The sequence below is a fragment of the Scylla paramamosain genome, chromosome 3 (genome assembly GCF_035594125.1).
Source record: "Scylla paramamosain isolate STU-SP2022 chromosome 3, ASM3559412v1, whole genome shotgun sequence".
In the NCBI taxonomy this organism is placed as follows: domain Eukaryota; kingdom Metazoa; phylum Arthropoda; class Malacostraca; order Decapoda; family Portunidae; genus Scylla; species Scylla paramamosain.
The window spans coordinates 13,427,501-13,450,000 of record NC_087153.1 but is presented as its reverse complement, the minus strand read 5'-3'; the positions used below and the strand labels follow the sequence as shown (position 1 = coordinate 13,450,000).

The 22,500-nt window shown below is 38.9% G+C and overlaps 1 protein-coding gene across 11 annotated transcripts in view; it reads left to right on the top strand.

Moving 5' to 3' along the window:
* Nucleotides 1-22,500, top strand: part of LOC135090705 (solute carrier family 23 member 1-like) — a 34,700-nt gene that overhangs the window by 6,517 nt on the left and 5,683 nt on the right. For 8 of the 11 annotated variants that reach the window (XR_010262093.1, XM_063987712.1, XM_063987719.1 and 5 more), the window contains 12 exons: nucleotides 6,215-6,343; nucleotides 8,514-8,671; nucleotides 8,956-9,158; nucleotides 11,623-11,749; nucleotides 13,276-13,396; nucleotides 14,685-14,826; nucleotides 14,952-15,065; nucleotides 16,535-16,674; nucleotides 19,235-19,474; nucleotides 20,000-20,129; nucleotides 20,983-21,100; nucleotides 22,028-22,500. The exon at nucleotides 22,028-22,500 is cut by the window's right edge. Coding sequence is in view for 10 of the 11 variants with exons in the window: in XM_063987712.1 (XP_063843782.1) it covers nucleotides 6,215-6,343; nucleotides 8,514-8,671; nucleotides 8,956-9,158; nucleotides 11,623-11,749; nucleotides 13,276-13,396; nucleotides 14,685-14,826; nucleotides 14,952-15,065; nucleotides 16,535-16,674; nucleotides 19,235-19,474; nucleotides 20,000-20,129; nucleotides 20,983-21,100; nucleotides 22,028-22,109 (1,704 nt within the window). In the remaining variant the exon portion in view is untranslated. The remainder of the gene's footprint in view (nucleotides 1-6,214; nucleotides 6,344-8,513; nucleotides 8,672-8,955; nucleotides 9,159-11,622; nucleotides 11,750-13,275; nucleotides 13,397-14,684; nucleotides 14,827-14,951; nucleotides 15,066-16,534; nucleotides 16,675-19,234; nucleotides 19,475-19,999; nucleotides 20,130-20,982; nucleotides 21,101-22,027) is intronic. The other 3 variants (XM_063987751.1, XM_063987762.1, XM_063987756.1) reach the window with 3 other exon arrangements.

Below are 22,500 nucleotides of genomic sequence, written 5' to 3'. Positions count from 1 at the left end.
TATCAGGTTCCCTCTTAACCTACGTCTCTCTAGAGAATGTAAATTTAACCGCTTCAACCTCGCTTCGTAAGGAATACTCCTCATCCCCTGTATCCTTTTAGTCATTCTCCTCTGCACTGATTCTAATAGACCTACATCTTTCCTGTAATGTGGGGACCAGAACTGTACAGCGTAGTCTAGATGAGGTCTGACCAGCGCCAAGTATAACTTTAATATTACTTCCGGCCTTCTACTTTTAACACTCCTAAAAATGAATCCTAGTACCCTATTTGCCTTGTTTCTGGCTTCTATGCATTGTTTCCCTAGACGGAGTTCAGAGCTAACTATAACTCCTAAACTTAGGTACTTAATATAGACCTCAGTTGATTACATTAGGTGATAGTTTTGGTGATACCGGAGAGCCGCTTCGATTTCTGACTTAGGTGGGTCCTCAGCATTAAGATAAGGAAGGGTATCTTTACGATCAAGAAAGAAAGAGAGTAAAACAAATATCTTTCCCATGATAAAGAGCCTTACTTCATTGATAAGTAGTGCTAAATTAGACAAGTGAACAGATCCAGGGGGTGGGGTGGAACTGAACCAAAACAACTAAGACGTGCGGTGGTGTTTGGCTTAAATCATAACGCCCCCCCCCCTCTCCCCGTTATGTCCTTCACATTCCAACAATGACTCACAGTTCTCAGCAGTGATAAACAACTGATCAAGGCGATGGTCAGTCCTGCTTCAGTTTAGGCCCGTATTCTGAAACGCTTTGCTCTTTCACTACGTCTATTTTCAAAGACCACAAAGATGAATAGCCTGGTTCTCAAGAGTGTTTCTCCTGTCAGTAATGTAGAAATATCGTTTATCTGTCACTAGAACCATAAAAAAAAAAAAAAAAAAAATAATATATATATATATATATATGTATATATATATATATATATATATATATATATATATATATATATATATATATATATATATATATATATATATATATATATATATATATATATATAACACAGGTAAGTTTCAATAGAGCCTATTGAATATAGTGGAGGAGGTGCGGCGCAGAAGTGGGCCTTAGAGTAGTGGATGATGGTAAGAAGTCTTGGGATCAGACAAGTCCCTTTCGGCACCTGGCCTTGGCACATGTCACTGGGGGGGGGGGGGTGATGGTGAAGTGTTGCCAGGGACAGGAGTGGGCACAGGACTAGGAAATCTTCAAAGTAGGAGTAATTTTTCCTAGAGAGACAGTAAATCTGATCGGGAGATTATACTGTACTAAGTTTAATCTGAGGTTGCCTGCAGTATAAGGGCAATTGAGTGAAGATTAGGAAAGGCCCTTATTTATAATAAAATCACAGGTGATGAAAGTGATAGTAATGACGGTGACCGTTTCACGAGAATGCTGACACGTCCCGCGGCCACCTCACTATAACGACACATGCTTTTTCTTGCTTGCATCCTTGTCCTCTGTCCCCTTCCCTGTGCTTGTTCGCAGTAGGTACTCCGCTCATTGTACTGGTAAGCTGAACCCTAAAGTGATCGCCTAGGAGCATGCGAGAGGAGGTGTGCTTGTGGGGGGATCGGGAATGCGTGAGTGATGGCAATGAGGTAGAGTGCTGAGAGGTTTCCTGTTGGGCGGCTATACAAAACTTTCTCTTTCATCATTCTCTCCCGAATCACGGAGGGGAAGGTCGTTCTGAGACTCACAAATACTAACATTCTCCTTCCCTTTCCGGTGTGAGGGGTAAAGACCATCCTTCCTTGTTATACCTTACCGATGTGCCGTGTCTGGCGTCGCAACCACAGAACGCCGTCTCTCCCGATCTTCTCCCTCTCCCAAAAAAGTTTTGAATCACGTGCCCACCTTGTTGTGGCCAATATCTCGTGATTTACCAAGCTGTCCAGGTGTCTCACTCGTTGTCTTTCTATGTGTTATCACTTGTTATAACTTGGGTTCATGAAATAGGACACGAGATAAAGTGATCATTTAAAACACTGTAGATATCGTACGTACTTGTTGATGGTGAAAAAAAAAAAAGTTAAAAGTATCCAGTAGCACATTTACTGCCACTAATGTTTCTCTGCCCGTCATTCATAAGTACAAAGCGTTTGTATTTTCTTCTCCTCCTCCTCTATCTCTGAACTAAATTTCTTTCTTTTCATGTCTATCTCCTGTCTTTGTATATACAGTAATGTCCTCATGATCTTTCATATGGATTAATAGTAGTTTTTTGTAGTATCCCTTCTATGGCCCGGCATCATTATTGGTCTCTCTCTCTCTCTCTCTCTCTCTCTCTCTCTCTCTCTCTCTCTCTCTCTCTCTCTCTCTCTCTCTCTCTCTCTCTCTCTCTCTCTCTCTCTCTCTTCTTCTTCTTCTTCTTCTTCTAACAGGACTCTGTGGCCTCTCTTCTCTTCTCTTTACGTAAGCTTACATAAACCTCTTTGGAACGCGCCCCTGATGACTGCCAAACGTGTGGCCAGTAACGTCAACACCAAACACTCCCGCTGCTCCTCCGCTCACCATTCCCTCCATATGTTGCTACTTTCACCACTACAACTAATGCACACATTGAATCGCTAGAGCAGCAATAACTAAGACGAGCGCGCGAAACTTTTTTTTTTTTTTAGCAAATTTTTATCACTGCTAAAATAAAATAAAATAAAATAATCGAAGATAGAGTTAACTAAGATGAGCGCGCGAAACTTTTTTGTTTTTTTAGCAAGTTTTTATCACTGCTAGAATAAAATAAAATAAAATAATCGAAGACAGAGTTCGTAAATAAACATGTTACGGCAAGTTCGCTGATAGGATGGAAGAGATAGCTCCTGCCACAACGAAGGCCACGCTGACGAGAATGATTCTTTCCGATTCGGCTACAGGAGGGGATTTAAAAAAAAATAGGTTAAAAGTTGGATGTTAAAAATCTGGCTCAGGCACCGATGTAAAAAGCTGGATAGAGTTAAAAGTCTGGCTCAGGCACCAAAGACCATCTCTGTAGTGTTACAATAGTACACTGTTCTTCCGAGATGAAATCTAGAAAGAACTGTATGCCACGGACAGCGGTAACGAACAAACTGCATACTCTAGATGAGTAGAGCAGGTGATACTTTGCATACCCTACTTATTGTCTTAATTGAAGCTTGATCATTCTAGTCCCACAGTGTGTGTCAGTGTATGATGACTGATCCTTGATCATTGGTAGCGTGTCTTGTGGGGGGGGGTCTTCGGGGATGTTTTTCAACTCTTTACCGCGCCATTGCCTTCCTGCTTTAACTAGGTTTGATAAGAACGTACGACACGCCACAAAGAACTGTTGGGAGGTGATAAATGGGCGGGTAACGTGTGGCGGTCCTGTAATGTTCTCGCCTCCCTTACGCCTCGAGTTGACAAAACCTGTGCTTGCGACACGACCAGCGGCTTCCATCCCACTGAGCTCTCTATATATCGACCTCAGTGGTCCAGCCTCAAAGGGATTCGGTCTTGGTTATGCGCTTAAGCACAATAGTTATCGGTATTTCCATTGAGACACGATACAGAATATATACATATAAAATATGGGCTCCGTCAAGAACCCAGTAACCTCAGCACCAAACACTCCCGCTGCTCCTCCGCTCACCACTCCCTCCATACGTGGCCGCTTTCACCTACAACACTTTTTTTTTTTTCATTATGTTGTAAAGGTTCTTCCTTGTGGAGAGTCAACGTGACAAGTGTAAAAACTGCCTCAGCTTTATCTTCACGAGTTCATGATGGAGTGGTATAGAGGAAACGGGGCGGGACGGTAGGAAACTTGTCCTGCCTGACTGAGTCTAGACCTTGGCTTTCCCTTGCTCCACATTTTAGAGTTTTCTGTCTAAAAATGCATAAAAACAATGCAAAATGATCTTAAGGGGAATGTTCTAGTTGATCATGCAGGTGCGGGGGCTGCGTACGAACCGGGAACACGAAATGGATTGAGCATTGCAATGCTAACCTACCTCCCAAAAATCAACGTGATGCCTGCCATTACAATATTTTGTGCCATGTTTATATTTCTGTTTGTTGATGGTTTGTGGGGTTACGATTCTTGAACACCTATTGAAAAACTGAGCGTGGTGCCTAGCTGGCTAAACACACCATCTGTACCTCCTGCAGAACATCATTACTGCATGTCTACGCCACCGGGAAGGAGCCATGTGACTACATATTATAATGTTTGACATCGCCTGCCCGCCTGCCTGTCCTTTCCATGCTTGGGACATCCTGTAGTGCGATGAGTAGAAAAAGATGACAAAAAAGATGTTCATTTGGCTGCAGTAAAACCTGTGCAGGTCAAGTGAGTGAGCCCTGAAGGCTTAGTTTTGAGGTGGTTTAACCAATTTCAGAAAACAACAGCCTTCATCAGGTAGGGGGTGACACAATTCGCTACTGAATGCATGGACAATAGGAGCAGCTGAGGTTTTACTGCAGCCGAATGTGCGTAAGTTAGACTGAGTGGGAGTGAGTTTGTAGCTTCATCGCTGCCATTGAGCAAGTTCTAGAGGGAAATAGAAAAGACATAACAAACACCAGTCGATGAAGCAAGACATTAATTAACCATCCTCACAAGTGTTTACTCCAACCAGTATTTGCCTGGCTTATGATACTCGTAAACGCCGCAGATCATTCCTTCCCTGAGCTCTCTGTAAGCACACAGGACCAACTATATGTAGAACACTTTCCAAGATAGCGAACGGAGCCTCTACTGAGAAAACAAACAGTGGACGGAATGTGTGGAACTGACAACGTCAGAGCAGCAAGCATGAAAGGTCTCTGAAGTACCGCACTCTTAGCCAATAGTTGCGCACCGAGCCAAAGCACCTCTGCTGCGTGTGCACCACCACGTGACGCAAGGCAGGAAATTTGTAAAATTGACACCAATATCAATTGTTGACGGAGGTACTTACTCGAGGTGCCGCAAGTTACAGCGTAATAAACTATTTAACTTGAGTTTGTGCATGGTCGCACATACGTCTAAATTTTCACGTGAAATAACGTGTAATATCAATCTTCCTAAGGTAAAAAGAATGTAAACTATGAATTAGGAAAATCTAATAATAAATTAAAAGATCACACATTGAGGAACAATATAGAATATTTAGTTAACACAGTGACGTCAGTAATAATTTATTCACATATCTGCCATGTTAGGTATGACAACTCATTTTAAAATACATATTTGAAAATAACTACGTTCTTCCATGCCTAGTTTATCATTAGTAATAAATACATTATTAGCGGGATGGGTTTGATGAGTCAGGAGCAGCGGCCACCCACCCAAGATCTTGCACCCGCCTCAAAAGAGAGCAGCTGGGAGACACTGGGACGATTGTAAACATAGCAAACCCAGTAACAGAAACTCATGCTGTGGATTATCAGCAACATCCGGTGCCCAGTGGCTGTTTAGGCTGAGGCACCGCAATCTCCCAGAACCAGATCGAGGAATTTTCACACCAGCATGCAGTTATGCCACACGACGGCCATGGCCACTCTGAGCAGAGTGCCGAGGACGTCTTCACCTTCACCCACAATAGGCTTCATGTAGAAAAACTATACATAGGTATTTATATCAACTGAGAACGTTATGAAACCACAGTACATCCCCAAGACTTCCTCACTATCCCGATTGATAAGGTCCGTGTTCTGAAACGCTTTGCTTTCTCACCACGACTATTTCCAAAGGGCACAGAAATGAATATCCGAGTTCTCAAGAGGACATGACTAATCATCTCTGGGCCCTTGGAATACAGGCCAGAGAACGAATACAGGTGACATCACGGTATGATCCTCATTCTTTATAGTGATCACGCTATCAGACGAAGGCCTCTCCCCGATCCTGCATGGATAAAAGATAGCATGGCTCATTACCATGGAGGGAGCATTCATCCATGCATCCTCTGTGGTTGTGTTGTCCTTGGAACTCTCTATCCGGCGATGCAACAGCTGGACTATGACCTGATACTTGGTCAGGAATTAAGAATATTGCCTTTACTGCCAGTATTCATCTATCTGTAATTTTGTATGATTATCTCTACTTTTTACACACATACACACACACAAAAAAAAAAAAATTGTTAGCCATCCTTTGGGAAAATTAATTGATAGTTTCCCATGCGTTACTGGTACAAGAAACATAGACAGATTGTTCCATTACAAAAACAAATATAATTCAATTTGAAATATTTTTTTGTTTCCATTTCATAGGTCAGCGTGAATGACATTTCACCAGCAGCGAGAGAACCGGAGGAAAAAGAAGACGGCAGTGAGAATGACCTTGTGTACTCCGTGGATGATGTTCCCCCGTGGTACATCAGTATTCCCCTTGGGTTCCAGGTAAGAGTTAATGGATGGCGACTCATCTTTCTTTAAAAAACATCGAGTTTAACCTTGAGCGGCGATGAAGCGGACATAATTCCAGTGCATGCAGTCATTCCTTAGAGCAGTGGTTTTCAATCTTTTCCTCACACGGTATAGCAAGGCAAGCGCTAAAATGGGCGAAGTGCACCATCACTATTTATATAAAAGTGGAACTGATGAATGTTCGTATGCCCCGGCGTAGTAAAGGTTACCAATTCGTACATACGGTAAGGTATGCTCTCACAAACAGAGTATAATATAAATTCACAACGAATTAAATGCATTGTCATTAAGCCGTGACACAAGACAGTGTGAGACTGATATATGTTACATTTGTCTTGTGCACGTTGTTTGAATGAACATCTATCTTCCTTCCCGAGTTCCCACGGCGCACCTGCAGTTGCTTCGCGCCACTCTGAAAATCACTGCCGTATAGTATATATTGGCTCTGAATTTTCCTATCTGATCCCCTGAATGACAGATTATAGTTTCATAACAGTTTAGGCCTCCTTGTTCCTTAATTGTACCTCGAAAGAAAGTTGGTTTATAATATATCTGTGCGTCATTGCGTTTCAAAACTAGACCGAGTTTCTCTCTCTCTCTCTCTCTCTCTCTCTCTCTCTCTCTCTCTCTCTCTCTCTCTCTCTCTCTTAGTTATAGCTGACATTCTCTGCAAAGAGGGATACACACATACACACACACAGTGGTTATATATATATGTGTAATAACGTATATTGCAGTTGCCAGGTAAGATATCTGAGTGCTCATCTGAATACTGCCAAGGAACGTATGTTGAATTCTTGATACTGACCATGCTGACGCCAAGTCAAATCCCTACAGCTGTTTCCTTCACTGATCCACTGCATGTAGCATTCCTCTCACCACTCTCTTGTTCCACAATAGTAGATCATAATACGCCAACCCATATGTGGTATTTCAAGGACATTGTACATACCACTCGTAAATTACAAGAGGGAACGCCAGGAAATTGTAGCAGCGGGAGTAAATCTACTGTTTAATACAGTGTGCGTTCCTTTTATATATATCTTTCTCTCAATGCACAGTGCTCGGGGACTTAGAGATTGAAGCTGGCTTTCAGGCCTAGGAAAGCAAATATGTACTAACTACATTAATAAACCAGGAACGTCCTCCAAAGCCGAGGCCACATTAACCGTTGTATGTTGGTTTCTTGACCACGTGACGCAGATGGACAATATATGCCTCTTATGAGATCCCGCGAACCAGAGATAAAATGTACATTTGGCAAGATATGATATGTTGTATTATTTAGATCTTGGAAATTGGGCTAAATCTTCATCGTTCGTTACCAGTGCTATTATTAATCTATGCACGTCAAGAATAGTATATATATATATATATATATATATATATATATATATATATATATATATATATATATATATATATATATATATATATATATATATATATATATATATATATATATATATATATATATATATATATATATATATATATATATATATATATATATATATACACACACACACAGAATTTGAGACAGATACCGTTTTCCTCACTCACATAATAGGTATGACATCGTTGTACAATGTATATAGATTTTTGTAAAAAATGTTAGGGAGCATTTCGGTAGACTAGTTAGGGAACATTTTCGTAGATCATGAAATCAGACGAGAAGGAATTAAAGTGATTGATATAAAGCAGCCAGTAATAGGTTACACTAACACACATTATCATTAGAGTTTAATTTTAATTGGAGTACTATTTTGTTTGGACCTCAAAAGCCTCATACTTGTAAACAGCACTGGATTGCGATTCCGGATTGGTATACTACGCTTTGACACACTTGATAAGCTAAAGGCAGAGATTGTGTCGTAGGGTGCATTTAACTGAGAATTTAAAGTACTACTGGAGCCAAAGAGTCTAATTTTACGTAATTGAACTTCGCCCAAGTGTTATCCCTGCAGTATTTTAACTTAGTCCCGTATTAGGTATTGCATTTTTATTTGTGATGACTGCGGTTGATCATGTCTTTAATTAAGAGAGAGAGAGAGAGAGAGAGAGAGAGAGAGAGAGAGAGAGAGAGAGAGAGAGAGAGAGAGAGAGAGAGAGAGAGAGACTTATACTTCCCTCCCTGTTGCAGCAATTCCTTACAATGGTTGGGAGTACTATCTCCATCCCATACATCCTCACTCCTCTCATCTGCATCGACTCTAGTGATCCTGCAAGAGGCAAACTTTTGTGCACCATTCTTTTCGTGTCAGGAATGGTGACATTCCTTCAGTCTACCATTGGAATCAGGTGAAGTGTTGTACGCCATTCATGCATTAATGACATCCATCTCATATGATATCATTTTACATGTGTAGAAAGTTGTTCAAGGGGGAAAAAAAACTTATGGGGAGAGGGGAAGTTTCCTATTTTGTTGTTGTTGATTAGAGCTGCTTGAATCTAGCTTATATGAGTCATGCAGATGATTTGGGTAGAGTATAATAGAAGATAGGGGAAGAATACCAATGATGCTATATGACGCACCACCGCCTTTTTTTTTTTTTTTATATCAAATCATGCATGTTTCATCACAGGTTACCAATCATCCAGGGTGGCACTTTTAGCTTCTTGGTACCTACAATCGCCATCCTCAATACCAAGTTTGAGTCCTGCGATGATGCCTTACAGAGCAACATGACCGCGGAGGAAGTGGAGGAAGTGTGGCAGGTTCGCATAAGGGAGATTCAAGGCGCCATTGCAGTGTCTTCCATAGTTCAGATCGTCATTGGATTCTCAGGTACTTGTATATATTTTTTATCCTTGATATATATATATATATATATATATATATATATATATATATATATATATATATATATATATATATATATATATATATATATATATATATATATATATATATATATATATATATATATATATATGTGTGTGTGTGTGTGTGTGTTTTACCAGCTTTATGAAATTCTGAAATGGATTGAACGCTCTCTCTCTCTCTCTCTCTCTCTCTCTCTCTCTCTCTCTCTCTCTCTCTCTCTGTGTGTGTGTGTGTGTGTGTGTGTGTAAAGGTAACAACAATTCTAAGGATTGCTTAATAGAATGAGACCGATTGGGAATGAAAATGGAATTACGTTTACAGGAGTGAGAAAGGATGAAGCGAAAATGACAAAATGAAAGAGGAGGAAAGAGAGAGCGAGGTACTACTCCCTTGTCCCTTATCCCTGACAGATAAGGGGGAGGGGAGGTGACAGAGAGGGAGATTTGAGACAAGATGAAAGAAAGGAGAGGAAAGGAAAAAAAAAAAGGGAGGAAGAGACAAACGCCGGATAGTTGACCAGCAGCTTGCACAGCTGGTGAGTTAGTCTTGTGAGTTTTAGTTTGTTATTCCGATTAAATTCTTATTAAAATTTCATTGCTTGCACGAGTGGCGAGTTCGTTATACCAGTTTTGATTCGTTTTTTTTTTTTCAGATTAAATATTTATTAGAATTCCAGTGCGTTATTGCAGTTGTAGGTTATTAATGACCATATGTTGTCGCGTACCCTACTTGCATATGTGTTATAATATCCACAGACCCATAAAAGAACTTAGACTCAATGGACCCCGCCTTGTGGGTTTTTTTTTTTTCTTATGTAGGAAGGACACTGGCCAAGGGCAACAAAAATCTAATAAAAAAAATGCCCACTGAAATGCCAGTCCCATAAAAGGGTCAAAGCAGTGGTAAAAAATTGGTGGATAAGTGTCTTGAAACCTCCCTCTTGAAGGAATTCAAGTCATAGGAAGGTGGAAATACAGAAGCAGGCAAGGAGTTCCAGAGTTTATCAGAGAAAGGGATGAATGATTGAGAATACTGGTTGACTCTTGCGTTAGAAAGGTGGACAGAATAGGAGTGAGAAAAAGAAGGAAGTCTTGTGCAGCGAGGCCGCGGAAGGAGGGGAGGCATGCAGTTAGCAAGATCAGAAGAGCAGTTAGCATGAAAATAGCGGTAGAAGACAGCTAGAGATGCAACATTGCGGCGGTGAGAGAGAGGCTGAAGACAGTCAGTTAGAGGAGAGGAGTTGATGAGACGAAAAGCTTTTGATTCCACCCTGTCTAGAAGAACAGTATGAGTGGAACCCCACCAGACATGTGAAGCATACTCCATACATGGACGGATAAGGCCCTTGTACAGAGTTAGCAGCTGGGGGGGGGTGAGAAAAACTGGCGGAGACGTCTCAGAACACCTAACTTCATAGAAGCTGTTTTAGCTAGTGTGTGTGTGTGTGTGTGTGTGTGTGTGTGTGTGTGTATATATATATATATATATATATATATATATATATATATATATATATATATATATATATATATATATATATATATATATATATATATATATATATGAATGATTATCCACGTTATACAACGGTGTAAGCCACCTAATAAAACATCAAATCTCTCTCTCTCTCTCTCTCTCTCTCTCTCTCTCTCTCTCTCTCTCTCTCTCTCTCTCTCTCTCTCTCTCTCTCTCTCTGAGACACACACACACACACACACACACACACATGTGAAGATGTTCAAAGAAATTATAAAAACTGATTGATTATTCCCTAAAGAAAAAGAAGATAGGAATATTACATAGAGGAAAATTCTTCTTAGCAGAATGTAACAGGTGAAGTCCCTCAGGGCTCAGTTATGTAAATATATTTGGCATTTGCTGATAATGCCAAAATATAACGAACAGCTACTATCAAAGATTCCTATAGAAATTTAGGGGAAGACTTGAAGAAATTTATTGACTGGAGTAATAGTTTTTTTCTTTTCATTTTCTATTTTTTCTCCTATTTTCTCATGCTTATGCCTTTTGTGCTTAGAACAATAGTTTGAGTTATTTTTCCACTTAACACTAACTTATTACTTGCCATATCAGTGCCCATTGGCACTAGGCACACAAATCTGCAGGAATTGTTTTAAATCCTGTGAATAACCCTGTGAACATTGAGCCATCACTCTTGTCACAAATGAAATTCATAACTTTGGGTGCCTGGCTTGGATGGAAAGAAATGCCAGAAATAATATTCATTTGTCAAAAAATGTCTGGGCTGTGACATAGGAGTAGATGCTGACCACTCAACCTGCCAAGATTACAGTGATTGACACAGAGGCTGTTATTAGAAATCTAAAGTAGTAGACAACCTTTGAACCAACAATAATCATGACATTTATACTTAAATGATGTCTCATTTCTTTCCTCTCCCTGTCAGGACTGGTGGGACTTTTACTCAAATGGATTACCCCATTAACCATAGTGCCGACAGTTACCTTGGTGGGTCTGGCCCTTTTTGACATTGCAGCAGAAAAAGCATCTCTAAACTGGGGCATTGCCATTATGTAAGTCCTATTATTATCCTGTTTGGTGGTGTTTCTCCTTGGGAAGTGACTTACTAGGACTGACAAAGTGGTAAACAGTACTGTCCATACAGCACCACATACTACATTCATCTCCCTTTCTGCACTCAGATAAGCCTCAATCAGAAGACAACTAAGATAGCTGTGACTCAGATTTCATATTGAAAGGTCCTTGAAAAATTACCAGAGGCTTTTGTGAAACTACTGCAGGGGTTTAGAGACATCATGAGATACTTGGTGAAGGTATAGATGAGCTTTGTTACTGCCTTTGAAAGGAATAGTACTATAGTGTCTGTAAACTAAGCTGATCTAGGAGTTATGTCCCTTGTTTCCCTCCCTCTTTTGGTGGCGCAGCTGACTGGTACACTTGTAATACTTTTGCCACTTCCCTGAATGTTTGATTTTTAATATATATTTTCAATCACATTACTAGGTAGCCTTGCCCTTAGCTGATTTTCAAAGATATAAATTGGAAGACAATAATATTTGCAGCAAAGTATTAACCCTTTAGAAATACAGTAAAATCCCTCTTATCCAGCATCAATGGGACCGCCAACATGCCGGATACTTGAATATTGCCGGATACTTGAATAGAAGTGAAATTATGTCCACAATCACCACTCTACACTCACGCATCTTACCTTAACAAAGATCATCTGATCTGATCAGCTGCTTAAGTGTAAGCACAACACGCTTCCTCTTTTCTACAACTTTAGGCATGATGAAGGCGTCAGGCGATAAACAGTGCATACGTGGGACTGAGTCATTGAGTAAACACAGTGCAGTGGGCCACGGGTGGCGCGAAGCAGTGCGCTCTGGTGGCAAGGGGACAAAGTATGCCTCGCGCGGGAATTTTAATCGATTTTATGAGTACACATTGATTTTTTATTGATTTTAAGGCTCGGGGAAAAATGTGCCGGATACTTGAAGCTGCCTGATACTCGAATGCCGGATGAGAGGGATTTTACTGTATTGTGGAAGCAAATAACATATTTATGTAAAGGCATTCATATGATTGTCAACATGTGGCACAGGAGACCTCACCAGCATTGACAGCCAGATAGATGTGTTAATGTAAATAATTTAGGTGTATATTATTTGTTTTCAGAGTTTTCTGAAAGATTGATACTTTGATATTATTATTTCTCCAGTTGATATTGTAGAAAATCAGCTTAGAGCAAGGTTAACCAAGAATGTGATTGAGAATATGTTAATCAAATACGAATATGAAGAAATTCAGGGATGTGGCAAAAATATCTTGAATGAACCAATCAGCTGCACCATCAGAAGAAAAAAAAAAAAAAACAGGTGGTGTGGCTTCTAGATCAAATTAGACTGTGGTCACTATAGTTAGTAATTTATTTATCTTTGCTACAGTATCCTAAGTATACAATAATTTTTGGTGAGGCTAAGAAGACAGGATTTGTTAGCTGAATATTTTCAGGCATGACATGATTAAAATTTTATATTTGTTTCTTCATCTTTTGGTTCACTCATATCTTCTCTAGAACCATAGTGTTGTTGATCCTGTTCTCCCAGTACATGAAGGAGATCCCACTGCCCATCCCTACCTACAAGGTGGGATCAGGATGCACTATATCTTGGTTCTACATCTTCAAACTTTTCCCAGTGAGTATTTCATACTTCTCCAGACCCAGTGCACAATATATTGCTAGATAGTATTTTTCTGCTAATAAATCTTTAGATTGAAATCTGACTCAAATGATGAAGTTATGAAATTAATAACTTTTAGTTTTTATAGAAGTTTTTTGTTGTCAATAACTTTGAGGTATTGAGTGTTATTATTATTTCTGGAATGGTGGTGTGGATTGCCTATGCAGCACAGTCAGCTTGTTAATTTTCTATTTTCTTATATGTGCTTTCCTTAATCCAAAACCATACTTTTTTTGTGAGTAGCTCAGTCTTTGTAATTTTCCTTTGAGGAATTTTATATAGCATTGTATGTATATAGATTCCTAGTATTATGACAAACTATAAGAAATGAAGGAAGAGCAAGTATGACTTCCCATTATCTGTTGACTTCCTTTCCTTAGCATGACTCCACTGTTACATACTGTACTCCTCAAATTTTAAACTTTCTAGACAGAAATTTTAGTTTTTAGCTTAAACATCTTTACAGTAAATAATAATGTCATGAGTTCCTGGTCATCTTCCCAGAATGCTGTGGCTTGTCTGATCTCAACTGATCACCGTAAACACATTAACAAAATAGTGTGAAGTTTTAGATGTTTTGTTCATTCAGAGTTTTCAGTCCTACAAACCACCATTTATGTTATCTCCACAGCAGCTATAGTTGGCTGTACCTGTCCATGTTTTTGCCACCTCAATCCTGAAGTGATCTGACCCGCCCATGGCAAGCACAATGCAACCTGAGGGATTCATGTGTCAAGGATACTGGGGAGACAGAGTCACATGGCTTATATGCATTGCTAATTGTACCAAAAGATATACAGTGATATTGTTTCATCATCAAATTGAAAGCCATTAAAAAAAACCATGCACTTGTACATAACAACTTATGATTTTGGAAAAATTAAGGGAAAGGATTACAGTATAAGTGAGAAAGAGAGACCATCATGTGCCTGTTGACAGTCAACATGACAGCAATGCCATCACCTTAGTGGGCTTTTTTTTTTTCTTTTTTTTTGCCCTTGGGTGGTACCTTTCCTACATGAAAAAAAAAAAAGACAGGTACACCCAACACCCTGAGTACGAAGTCAGCCTGGATCCATTATAATGATCTCATGATTGCTTGAGTGCCTCACCTGAATGCTTCATCTTGCCCAATCGCAGGTGATTGATGGCCATTTGTATTAGCTAAAGACCACACAATAGGATACTGTATGCATGGCATCAGGTTTATGACTAATTTCCCCTTATTTTACTTTTTTTGTAGGTGCTTTTAGCAATCCTTCTTTCCTGGGGCCTGTGTGCTATTCTGACAGCCGCAGAATTACTTCCTGAGGGTAACCCGGCACGCACAGACCTCAATATAGACCTTATCAACAAGTCACCGTGGTTCAGGTTTCCCTACCCATGTAGGTTTACTGAACAATTATCTGTACAAACATACAATACAATCAATTTTGAAAATATCTCTCTAATAGTACATTTCCAGTAAAAATATTTACACCATGTATTCATAGGAAATTTTTTGGCACAGGCCAGTGGGGACTGCCTACTGTGTCAGCAGCTGCAGTGTTGGGCATGGTGGCTGGTGTGATTGCCTCCATGATTGAAAGTATTGGTGACTACTATGCTTGTGCCAGGATTGCAGGTAAAGTGAAAAGCAAAATGTACTGGTGAAATAGTGACTCATTTAATTTTAATTTAATATGTTATATGATTCAATTGTAATTTCATTGTAATTTATATTTGGCACTGGTCAGACCTCATATAGATTGTGCTGTGCATCTCTATTCCCAAAATTATTGGAAGGATGTAGGTCTATTAGAATCAGTACAAAGGAGAATGATTAAAAGGATACAAGGGATGATGGTTATTACTTATGAAAGGAGGCTGATGGTTTAAAATTTACATTCCTTAAAGAGGTGTAGGTTAAGAGGTGACCTGATAAAGAAGTGGTATAGGGGATATAACAAGGATGATGTAAGCAAAATTCTCAGTATAAGTAATCAAGAAAGAACAAGAAATAATGGGTTTAGGCTTGAAAAGTTAGATTTAAGAAAGAGATAGGAAGGAAGATTAACTCTCAAATAGAGTGGAAGATGAACAGAATGGAATCAATCAGATTGTTAGTGCTGAGTCATTAGGGAGCTTAAAAGAGGATTAGACAACTTTATAGATGTTGATGATCAGTGGAAATAGATACGTATGTTTCAAACAGGGACTGCCATGTGCTTAAACCTGATGGCTTCTTGCAGCCTTGCTTATTTTCAACTAAAGCCAGCAGTTTTCATACCTGCTTTCAGCCAATCACATCCAAGCCTATCTATCATGGGTTTCTTCATTATCCTTAACCCTTTAACTGCTATTGATACATCTTTCAGTAATCCCCAACCACTCTGAGATATTTCCTTTTGTTCTACAAACACATTTAAATATTATATAGGCCAGACACTGGAAAGCTCTTGTAATCCATCTCCTAATTGCTTTAGATGCTTGTGAAACATCTTGTATTGTGCCTGTATCAGTTTACCTGTGAAGTGTTGGATACTGCAATGAAAGGATTAAGCCCTCAGAGGTGCCCTGACAAACTAAGGATCTTTTTTAAGTGGGAACATTGTATAGGGCATACAAAACCTCTGAGTCCCAGGCAAGACTACCTCACCAGCAAGGAAAATCTGAGTGCCTCTCACAACTGGACATATCCACTCTTGGACAGTGCCTGGTGCCATTCAGCATTCATTCACAGAAACCCAGCTGTCTCATAGAGGCAAATTAATGCTGCACCACTTGGAAAACAGGAAGAATGGAGAAAGGTGGACAGGTATCAAACTCAACCCTTAGGTAGAACATTAGAAGACAGAGAATAGATATTACTTGTTTTTACTTATTTATTTATTTTTTTTTTTTTCAAAAACAATAATTAAAATGGTGTACATTTTTGATGCTAGCAATTTTTTTTTTTTTTTCTGATCTGGAGCAGGAAATTCAGGATTCATTTGATCTGGACTCTTGAGACCATCTATAATTTTCATGGCAATAACTGATTTTGAGGGTCTGTACATCAAATAGTGTAATGTGATAAAAGTCTGGTTCTGACAAAATTACCTATATTGGCAGGAGCTCCTCCCCCACCTGTCCATGCCATCAATCGAGGCATTGGCTTTGAAGGCATTGGGTGTCTGCTGGCAGGACTATGGGGCTCTGGCAATGGCACTACTTCTTACTCTGAGAATATTGGAGCTATTGGAGTAACAAAAGTGAGCATGAAATAATTTGTCCTATATGTATTAAAGGTCATAATGGTATGATAATAATGACATAATAATATGACTTGATTATTTTGTTAATATGAATTATAGTAAAATTGAATTTAATGGAGTAATTCAGCCAAGCCAAATTCTAATAAATCAAATTTGTTATATCGCTCTTGATGTAACTCAACATAGTGAATTTTCCTTACCAAAAGTTCATCAGTCTGTCATACAGTAAAATCCCTCTTATCCAGCATCAACGGGATCATCGACATGCCGGATACGTGAATATTGCCGGATACTTGAATAGAAGTGAAATTATGTCCACAATCACCACCCTTCACTCACGCATCTTACCATAACAAAGATCAGCTGATCGCCGTGCCACGCGTTGCCACCCATGCTGCCACAACACGCTTCCTCTCTTCTACAACTTTAGGCATGATGAAGGCGTCAGGCAATAAACAGTGCACATGCGGGACTGAGTCACTGAGTAAACACGGTGCAGTGGGCCGCGGGTGGCGCAAAGCAGTGCGCTCTAGTGGCGAGGGGACAAAGTATGCCTCGCGCGGGAATTTTAATCGGTTTTATGAGTACACATTGATTTTTTATTGATTTTAAGGCTCAGGGAAAGATGTGCCGGATACTTGAAGCTGCCGGATACTCGAATGCCGGATGAGAGGGATTTTACTTTACATTATGATCCTTTGCAGCTACCTTTTTTCTAATGTAAGAGGGGAATAGTAGCATGGCGATGAGGCATAGCAAGAATGTGATGCCCTTGCAATATAGTAGTATATCCTTGGCTGTGGTGTTGACAAAAGGGAGTTCCAGGAGAATTGTGTAGGTCCTTCCTCAGCTTGGTAGGCTGCTGGCTGCTCTATCTGTTGATTGCTCCTTATATTTCCTCATTTTTGTTTGAGACTTCCATATTGAACCAGCAACATGAGACTCTGGAGAAGCATGTTGATCCTGAGACGTGGTTCAATCCACCTCAAGAAATGACAAATGGATAATTCAAAATTAAAGGATAAGTTTTGTGAAATCTCAAGTCATAGATAGAGGGAAATGCAGATGCATGCAGGGAGTTCCAGAATTTACTAGAAGATCAAGAATACTCTTGTATTAGAGAGGTGGAGAGAATAGGGGCAAGAGAGAATAGTTTCTTGTGCAGCAAGGCTGCAGGAGGAAGAGCAGTTAACATGAATATATTGGCAGAAGATAACAAGAGATGCAACACTGTGGTGAAGAGAGAGAAGCTGAAGACATTCAGTTAGAGGGGAGCAGCTGATGAGATGAAATACTTTTGATTCCACCCTGTTCAGAAAAGTAGTGTGAGTGGAACCCTCCCAAATATGTGCAGTGTACTTTATGCATGGTCAGTTAAGGCCCCTGTACAAAGTTAGTAGTTGGGGGGAATGAGAAAAACTGGCAGAGATAGCCCAGAATGCCTAACTTCATAGAAGCTGTTTTAGCTAGAGATGAAATATGAAGTTTCCAGTTTAGATTATTAGTAAAGGACAGACCAAGGATATTCAAAGCAGAAGAGGGGTACAGATGAGTGTCAGTGAAGATGAGGGATTTGAAAGGTTGAGTCAAATTGATAGATGGAGAAATTGGGTTTTGAGGCTTTGAACATCACTAAGTTTGCTCTGCCTTCATCAGAGATTGTAAAAAGATTAGAAATCCAGCACTCTGTGGCTTCCATGCATGTGTTGTTGAATTCCTGAAAGGTTGGACATCTAAGAAAAGACATGGAAGAATGCAGAGTGGTATAATCACAGTAGGAGTGGATGGAACACTGACTGTATCTTACATAATTGACAAAGAATAAAAAGAGAGTGGATGGCATGACAGAACCCTGAGGAACACCAGTATTGATAGACTTGGGAGAAGGAAGTTTTCCATACATTTTATTCCTACAACATCTTTTCTTATTATCAGATTATTTGATATTTTCTTTTGTCAGATGCTGTTAAAATTTCATTAGTTACAGTTTTGATGAACTTGAATTTTTGCTTGTTTTATAAGTTTTTGTATTATTTCAAAGTTCTCTCTTTTTCAAGGAATTGAAGGTTAATGGTTCTCATCTCTTTGCTTGTCAATATAAGTTTTCTTTCAAGAGATCATTGTTGTTATTTAAAAATCCATTTCTTTTCATAGTTTCAATGACTTTGCTTCATGGATTATTTATGTATCAAAGAAAACCAAGGTAATTTAATTAGATGCATTGGAATTATTTTGGTCTTTAAAGATTTGAGAAGTGAATGCTCTTTGAAGTTTTACCATATTCTTTAAGAATAATGCCTCCTTAGATTTTGAATCTTTCTAGAATGAATATATATGGGGAATTGTTTAAACATCCAGAAGACTTTTTTATATTTTATTACATTTTAAGATTCAGATAATGGAAAACTGTTCAGTGTATTATGTATTTTATTATAGTTTGTAAATATGTAGCATTTGAGAAGTAATATTAATTTGATCTAGCAATGAAGCATTACCTTAATGAAAAGAAAGATGAGTAATGAAAAGAAAGATAAGTGTGTTTATGCTTTTTGTATAGGTGGGCAGCCGCCGTGTGGTTCAGTTTGCAGCTGTCACCATGATGGTGTCTGGCATTGTTGGAAAATTTGGAGCAGCAATGGTGACCATCCCAGATCCAGTAGTGGGTGGAATCTTCTTAGTTATGTTCTCTATGATCACTGCTGTGGGCTTGTCTTCACTTCAGTATGTCAGCCTCTCCTCTTCCAGAAACATCTTCGTCATTGGGTTCTCCATCTTTTTTGGGCTGGCATTACCTAAGGTGAGATGCTAGTGTTTAGTAAGGATACTGTAGGATCTCTTACAAGAAATGAAAGGGAGAAATGTGTCCGTTGATGTAAAGAAAGGTTTAGGAAGTAGTGCTCTCCTGCCAAATTGACATACAGATCAGAGACTTGGACATGGAATAGGATAGAGCAATTAAGAATGCTTGTTGTGGAAATTAGTTAGCTGAAAGGGACATATGGAGGGATAAGAGGGAAACTAAGAGCAATGAAAGTATGTATGAGAGATTTGGTATGACTGCCTTTGCAAATGGAATGAATTGAGAAATGGTGCAGTGGATGAAAAGAAACACACTGAGATAGTATTGCCACACTGGGAGGATAGAGAGTAAAGCATGTAAGAAAGTATAGTATGTGAGTAAAATTAAAGGTCTTGATAGGAGGAGAAGGGCATTTGTAAGGTGAAAGGATAAGATAACATGAATGAAGGAAGTACTGCTAATAGAGTCAATATAAGTTCTTTGTGGCCTGTAAACTAACTGATTATTGTCTCTAATTTACAGTGGTTTCAAGCTAATAGTGATGCCATACAAACTGGGAGTGAAACCTTTGATCAGGTTTTGACTGTACTCCTGCAAACCTCCATGCTTATGGGGGGCATCCTTGGCTGCTTCCTGGACAACACTATTCCAGGTGAAGAGCATGGAGGGTATTTGTTAGGGATATGGACCTGAGTATGTGCCTGAGGAAGTGGCTAGTATGGATATGTTGTATTTGTATAATCCCTTTGTTGTATATCTAGTAAGAGATTATGGTAGCATGTCTTGAAAGTGATAGTGAATATGAAAATAGCATTTGATGTTATGGAAGAAGTATTTAGGATATAAATCTCATTCTTTATTAAAAAGATAAAAGTTTGGTCTCTCTCTCTCTCTCTCTCTCTCTCTCTCTCTCTCTCTCTCTCTCTCTCTCTCTCTCTCTCTCTCTCTCTCTCTCTCTCTCTCTCTCTCTCTCTCTAAAAAAAAATAGCATATTTAATTTTTTTTAATGCATTATAAATTTAGAAATTATGCGAGGACTGTGAATGAACTTGTACTACTTCACTATCCCCAGAGCTGCTCTTAGTTGTGTATTTCATGATGCTACCACTCAACTTAAACTGAAGCCTGCTGTGGAAAATGGAGAAATTCCTATTCATGGTGGGCTTGGGTGTGGTTGTGGTGTGAGGTGACAGAGGGTGTGAAAATTGCTGGCTTTGGTTGTGACACATTTAAGATGAGGGTGATATGTGAAGATAGGTATGTATGTTTCATGCAGGGACTATATGTAGGCCTGACAGCTTCTTGCAGCTTCCTTCATTATCTTGTTTTTATGTTCTTGTGCTCATTGCATGTAGAGGTCAGGGTGTGATGACTGTCCATCTTTCCCCACCTTATTCCTGTGAATTAGATACTTGTACATTTTACGTAGCATTTGTTCAGCCTACCACATCTTGTTTTATATTTTCATTATATTTTCATGAACAAACTTCATTCACTCTTTGCAGGCACACCAGAGGAGCGTGGGCTGCTGAAGTGGAACAGACACCTGATTTCATCATCAGAAAAGGATGAAATAAAATCAGATTGTTATGACCTTCCAATAGGCATGGAGACAATAAGGAAGTAAGCACTTCTCCATTTTCATTTGTGATATTTAATGCAATATGTCCATTCTGTTCATCAGCATACATTTAATTGTCTTCCTTTTCTTCATCATAAAGAGGGGCACTTTTTTTTTTATAGATTCTAGCTGATTGGATCAAGTTTAGGAATGATACGATCCACTTTTTACAGTAGTTGATATGTTTTCCTGTAACATAGGAAGAAGAGTAAGAGAAATAAGAAAGTTTTAGAATTAAGTAAGTACACTGTATAAAGAACAAGTATATGATATGGTCTTTGGAAATATTCATTAAGGTGTTAGAAGGCTGGAATATAAAAGAAATTGAGAAATATTTTTGAATGATTCTTAAAGTAATGTGCAGGTATTATTGTTCCACTACTTTGTGGCATGTTGGTCTTGTATGCAAATTGATGTATCTGCTGTTTTTTTATGAAACAGTGAGTGAACAATAGCATGTTTTTAGTGAAGTTTCTTTAATGACTATGATATTTAATGTACAGAAATATGTGACTCAGCTGTGTTTATTCCCTGCTTAAGGAAATTAGTTATTCAGGGAAAATAGCATTTATCTATTAGTGTTCATATTTATAAGAGTACAGTATCTTTTTAATCTAAATGTAGCTCATCATTAGATCACATTTTATTTCCATGTATTGACTGAGCCAAGTCATGGGAATGCTTTCAAGAGGTTGTCACATGGGGGAGAGAGGATCCAGAAAAGTGAAAGAAGAAATTAGGAAGAAAACAAATAATTGGGAGAATATACAGTAAAAGTATATTAATGGTGATGATGGAAAAAGAGGATCATTCCCAGTATTTAAAATTGAAAAGAATATGATTTTTAAGAAATTTCTGTAAGTTTTCAGCCAACCAGTACCTTGATTCCATATGATACTGTTAATAAGGCAGTAATATGTATTTTTCAGGATGGCTTGGACTGAGTATCTGCCTTTCTGCCCAAATTTTACTGGATGTTGTAGAAGAAGGAAAGGAAGCTTTGCACCGTAAGCAGAACATTATGTAAGTTTCCCACAGCACAAAGACAGAAAGACAGTAGTAAGGAAAAGAACAAACTATCTCGCATTAATTTAGCAGGTGACAGACATTTGTGACTAGTGGTGACCTTTATTTTTGACAGTATGTTACTAATTTTATGTGGTGTTTGTGTATTATTCATTGTAGAACCTAAAGAATGAGAAGATTCTTTTTTTAGCTTTGCAGGAAGTCAACTACTTATCAGGAGAATGTTCCTGCACTTTTGTCTTAGTCTTGTACTGATCTTTCATTATCTACAGAAATTATGCATCTCTCTCTCTCTCTCTCTCTCTCTCTCTCTCTCTCTCTCTCTCTCTCTCTCTCTCTCTCTCTCTCTCTCTCTCTCTCTCTCTCTCTCTCTCTC